At 38.4% G+C, this 6,282-nt stretch overlaps 1 protein-coding gene across 1 annotated transcript; it reads left to right on the top strand.

The window, feature by feature from the left end:
* Window positions 1–1,435: 1,435 nt before the first annotated feature.
* Window positions 1,436–3,176, top strand: LOC123920830. The gene is made up of 3 exons (XM_045973149.1): window positions 1,436–1,444; window positions 2,221–3,053; window positions 3,161–3,176. Exons 1-3 carry the CDS (start codon window positions 1,436–1,438, stop codon window positions 3,174–3,176), a joined length of 858 nt encoding a protein of 285 aa, XP_045829105.1.
* The last annotated feature ends 3,106 nt before the right edge of the window (window positions 3,177–6,282 follow it).

The following is a 6,282-nucleotide window of genomic DNA, read 5'->3' as shown; positions in this document are numbered from 1 at the left end:
TAAAATCGACTATAAACTCTAAAATCGGCTGAAAACCCAAAAAATTAATCGAAAACCCAAAATCGACCCTAAACCCAAAAAATCGGCCGAAAAACTTAAAATCGGCAAAAAACCCAAAAATCGACTATAAATCCTAAAATCGACCGAAAAACTAAAAAATCGACTATAAACCCTAATATCGGCCGAAAAATGGGCTTATAGTCGATTTTAGGTTTTTCGTCCGATTTCAGGATTTTGGGTCGATTTTAGGTTTTCGGCCAAGTTTTTTGGGTTTAGGGACAATTTTAGATTCTTCGGCCGATTTTTTGGATGTTGGCCGATTTTGGGTTTTCGGTCGATTTTTTGGTTTTTCGGCCAATTTTTTGGGTTTTCGGCCGATTTTAGGGTTTATAGTTGTTTTTTGGAATTTTGGCCGATTTTAGGTTTTTCTGCCGATTTTTTGGGTTTTCGGTCGATTTTTGGTTTTTCGGCCGATTTTTTGGGTTTTCAGCCGATTTTAGGGTTTATAGTCAATTTTTGGAATTTTGACCGATTTTAGGTTTTTTCTGCCGATTTTTCGGGTTGCCGGCCGATTTTAGGGTTTATAGTCGATTTTTTGGATTTTGGCCGATTTTAGGTTTTCGGCCGATTTTTTGGGTTTTTCGGTCGATTTTTGGTTTTTCGGCCGATTTTTTGGGTTTTCATCTGATTTTAGGGATTATAGTCAATTTTTGAAATTTTGGCCGATTTTAGGTTTTTCTGCAATTTTTTTGGGTTTTCGGCCGATTTTAGGGTTTATAGTCGATTTTTGGGCTTTTGGCGAATTTTAGGTTTTTTCTGCCAATTTTTTGGATTTTCGGTCGATTTAGCGTTTATTGACGATTTTAGGTTTTTCGGCTAATTGCATTCTGGTTAAAAGGGTGGACATCCATTTTATCAACCGGTTAAAAATATGGACAAACCGATCCAAAATTTATGGTCTGGATAAAAATCATATTGTAAATATCCCGTCATTTAAATTTGGTTAAGGATATGGATGAGGTTTTTATTTGATAACCAGTTAATTTGTGCACCCCTACCCAAAAACTCTCAGATTGAGTCCCACTGTGTAGTGGTGGTAGGAGTGGGGAGAAGAAATGGAGAGACATATATCTCCATATACATAACACACACGGAATACGTGGGGTCGAGATGGTTTTGGGTATGTGAGCTTAAATCTTTTTCACCAGCTTCAGGGAATCAAGTATGCTTCAGTGCCATATTGGGTGTAGCATTTTTGGATTGGTATTTGTTTGGACATTGTTCCATATTGGGTGTAGCATTTTTAGATTGGTATTTGTTTGAACATTGTTCCATGAGAAATATTGAGATGAAAAATAGTTCATATATAGTACTTTCTTGATTATGGTATGTTTGTAGTAGATGATGGTATAGGAAAAGGATTGTACTATCATTTATGGTTGTGGTATGTTGAACTATGAATTTAGATCACATTAAAGGGAAAGTTGTCTTCTGTTTTAAGTTTATTGCTTGAAAAATATGTTCGATTATTATTACTTTTGGTAATAAGTTCTAAAATTGTACTTTGATTTAATTTTGTTAGAAGATTGTTCTAAAATTGTACTTTAAATTGAGAATTTGGTGGAATTCTAACGTAAATATTTCTATCAAATTTTAAGTATTTTTTGAACGAATTATTTATAAATTATCATAATTTATTTTTCTTGGGAACCAAATTATTATATCATTGAATGTCTCTTTAGTTACTCATTTTAATCACCAATGTATGTATATATCTTTTGTCGGTCACTTTCTATAACGACAATATATCACACATTCAAGTATAAACATATTTGTTTATCCATTTAGGTTAAGTGTGTATTTTGAAAACAAATTTTCCACTTTTACAATTCACGTAAGTGAAGAAGCTACTTCGTGTGTTTCAAACACCATAAATAAATAAGTTTGAGAAAATAACACAAGGGTAAAAACACTTGTTCACAAAGTTGACACCTATAACTTGTATACTTGAATTCCAAACCCTCGTGTGCAACAAACAAACTAAATTTCAATCATCATATACTTTGACATTAAAAAAATGATTTGGCAACCAACATTAAGTTAAGGTATTGTTGTTCATGTAGATTAGAAATTGTGCTACTTTTGTGATGATAGCAATGGTAATTAATCTACATGAACAACAATACCTTAACTTTCTTTGCTCACACAAACTCTTAAAAGGATGGTTTGAGAGACTCAAGGAAGAGAGACAAGAAGGCTCTCTGTCTAATCTATCAAGGATTAGATGAAGACACGTTCGAGAAGGTCTCGGGAGCAACGACGGCTAAAGAAGCATGGGAGAAACTTCGAACCTCTTACAAGGGAGCCGATCAAGTGAAGAAGGTACGTCTTCAAACACTAAGAGGAGAGTTTGAAGCTTTGCATATGAAAGAATGTGAACTTATCTCTGATTACTTCTCAAGAGTTTTGACGGTTACTAATAATCTAAAAAGAAACGGAGAGAAGTATGATGATGTAAGAATCATGGAGAAAGTTCTTAGATCGGTAGATCCAAAGTTTGAGCATATTGTCACTGTCATCGAAGAGACAAAAGATTTAGAGGACATGACAATGGAGCAACTTCTTGGGTCGTTGCAAGCTTATGAGGAAAAGAAGAAGAAAAAGGAAGATATCGAGGAGCAAGTACTCAAGACACGACTCGATTCACCTAGAGAAGAACATGGTCGGAGCAACCAAAGACGAGGTGGCGCTCGAGAACGTGGACGTGGTCGTGGATATGGAGGCGGACGAGGTTGGAGGCCTAATGATGACAACAACCAAAGAGGAGAAATCTCATCAAGAGGTCGTGGGAGAGGATCTCCAAAACCAAGGTACGATAAGTCACGGGTTAAATGCTATAATTGTGAGAAGTTTGGGCATTATGCTTTCGAATGTAGAGCTCCTGGAAATCATAGAGTTGAAGAGAAGGCCAACTATGTTGAAGAAATAAACCAAGAAGATGGAACATTATTGTTGGCACACAAAGATAATGAAAGAGGTGGAGATAATCAATGGTACCTTGATAGCGGTGCAAGCAACCATATGTGTGGGCGAAGAAGCATGTTCGTAGAGTTAGACGAATCAGTGAACGGGAATGTGGCTTTTGGAGATGAATCAAAAGTGGCAGTGAAAGGTAAAGGAAACGTTCTCATCCGTTTGAAAAATGGGGATCATCAATTTATTTCCAATGTTTACTATGTGCCAAACATGAAGAGCAACATCTTGAGTCTAGGACAACTCTTAGAGAAAGGTTATGACATTCAATTGAAGAATAATAATCTTTCTATAAGAGATCATTCAAACAAGTTCATTGCTAAGGTGCCAATGTCAAGAAATAGAATGTTTGTGCTCAACATACAAAATGATATTGCGCAATGTCTCAAAATGTGCTACAAAGAAGAGTCATGGCTTTGGCATCTTCGATTTGGGCATCTCAATTTTGGAGGATTAGAGTTGCTCTCTAAGAAGGAAATGGTCAGAGGATTGCCTTACATCAACCACCCAAATCAAGTATGTGAAGGATGTTTACTTGGAAAGCAGTTCAAAATGAGCTTCCCTAAGGAGTCAAGCTCAAGAGCGCAAAAGCCGTTGGAGCTCATACATACGGATGTGTGCGGTCCGATCAAGCCAAGATCACTCGGTAAGAGTAACTATTTTCTTCTCTTTATTGACGATTTTTCAAGAAAAACATGGGTATACTTTTTGAAGGAGAAATCAGAAGTGTTTGAAAACTTCAAAAAGTTTAAAGCCCTGGTTGAGAAGGAAAGTGGCCTCGTGATTAAAGCCATAAGATCCGACCGAGGAGGAGAGTTCACTTCAAACGAATTCCTTAAGTATTGTGAAGACAATGGCATTCGACGACAATTGACGGTACCAAGATCCCCTCAACAAAATGGAGTGGCAGAGAGAAAGAACAGGACAATCCTTGAGATGGCGAGGAGCATGCTAAAAAGCAAGAGACTACCAAAGGAACTGTGGGCAGAAGCTGTTGCGTGCGCTGTTTATCTATCAAACCGTTCTCCGACAAGAAGCGTGTTGGGAAAAACACCACAAGAAGCATGGAGTGGAAGAAAGCCTGGAATTTCCCATCTAAGAGTCTTTGGAAGCATAGCTCACGCTCATATACCAGACGAGAAAAGAAGCAAACTGGATGACAAAAGTGAAAAGTACATCTTCATTGGTTACGACGCCAACTCCAAAGGCTATAAGCTCTATAATCCTGATACGAGGAAGACTATCATTAGTCGAAATGTCGTTTTCGATGAAGAAGGAGAGTGGGATTGGAAAACAAGTAATGCGGACTACAACTTCTTTCCACAATTTGAAGAAGATGATGTGGAACCAGAGGAACCAAGAGTAGATCCCGCTACCCCTCCGGCTTCACCAACTCCGAGTTCTGAAGAAGGAGAAAGCTCTAGTGAAAAGACTCCTCACTTTAGAAGTTTGCAAGAGATTTACGAGGTAACCGAAAATCAAGACAATCTTACTCTTTTTTGTCTATTTGCGGATTGCGAGCCCATGAATTTCCAAGAAGCATTTGAGAAGAAGACTTGGAGAACTGCCATGGACGAAGAGATCAAGGCGATAAAGAAGAATGAAACATGGGAGTTGGTCTCACTTCCAAAAGGGCACAAGGCGATAGGTGTAAAGTGGGTGTATAAAGCAAAGAAAAACTCCAAAGGAGAAGTTGAAAGATACAAGGCAAGATTGGTGGCAAAAGGATACAGTCAAAGAGCCGGCATTGACTATGACGAGGTATTCGCTCCAGTTGCTCGATTAGAAACTGTTAGACTAATCATTTCATTGGCAGCTCAAAACAAGTGGAAGATACATCAAATGGATGTCAAGTCAGCCTTCTTAAATGGGGTCCTTGACGAAGAAGTCTACATTGAGCAACCACAAGGCTACGAAGTCAAGGGAGAAGAAGAAAAGGTCTTGAAGCTAAAGAAGGCACTCTACGGGTTGAAACAAGCCCCAAGAGCTTGGAATGCTCGAATTGACAAGTATTTCCAAGATAAGAACTTCATCAAATGTCCATATGAGCATGCACTCTATATCAAAGCGCAAGACGGAGATATTTTGATTGTGTGCTTATATGTAGATGACTTGATCTTCACGGGGAACAATCCAACCATGTTTGAAGAGTTTAAGAAAGAGATGACGAAGGAGTTCGAGATGACCGACATTGGATTAATGTCTTACTATCTCGGCATTGAAGTGAAACAAGAGGATCATGGAATCCTAATCACTCAGGAAGGTTATGCTAAGGAGGTACTCAAGAAGTTCAAGATGGATCATGCAAACCCAGTTAGCACGCCAATGGAATGTGGAATCAAGCTATCAAAGCACGAGGAAGGTGAAACAGTGGATCCATCACTCTTTAAGAGCTTGGTTGGAAGTTTACGATATTTAACATGTACGAGGCCTGACATCTTGTATGCGGTTGGAGTTGTAAGTCGACACATGGAGCATCCAACAACAACTCATCTGAAGGCAGCAAAGAGGATTCTTCGCTACATCAAAGGTACAACAAACTTAGGCTTGTACTACTATGTTTCTGATGATTACAAGCTCGTTGGATATAGCGATAGTGACTGGGGAGGAGACGTGGATGACCGAAAAAGCACAAGCGGCTTTGTTTTCTACATTGGAAACACAGCTTTCACATGGATGTCAAAGAAACAACCGATTGTCACTCTCTCCACATGTGAGGCGGAATACGTGGCGGCCACTTCATGTGTTTGTCATGCAATCTGGTTGAGAAACCTATTAAAGGAGTTAAGTCTGCCGCAAAAGGAGCCGACCAAGATATTCGTGGACAACAAGTCAGCAATAGCTTTGGCAAAGAACCCAGTCTTCCATGATCGAAGTAAGCACATTGATACATGCTATCACTATATTAGAGGGTGTGTCTCTAACAATGATGTGAAGTTGGAGTACGTGAAGACAGATTACCAAGTAGCTGATATCTTCACCAAGCCTCTCAAGCGTGAACACTTTGTCAAGTTAAGATATTTACTTGGAGTAGCAAAATCAAGTTTAAGGGGGGGTGTTGAATATATAAATTGATTTTGGGTTTGTTAATTTTGGGCCTTAGGAATTTTAAGCCCAAACTTAGTAATAAGTAGTAAGTCTAAAGAATGTTCTAGAGATATGTAGAAATAACTAGTAGAAGTTATAATATGTAGTAGTAGAGAGAAGTGTGTAGAACTCTCTCATAGAATTATGTAGAACTCTCTCTTA

This window comes from Trifolium pratense, linkage group LG4 (assembly GCF_020283565.1).
Source record: "Trifolium pratense cultivar HEN17-A07 linkage group LG4, ARS_RC_1.1, whole genome shotgun sequence".
Lineage (NCBI taxonomy): Eukaryota > Viridiplantae > Streptophyta > Magnoliopsida > Fabales > Fabaceae > Trifolium > Trifolium pratense.
Note: the sequence above shows the minus strand (reverse complement) of the source record. Positions and strands in the feature narration are given on the sequence as shown.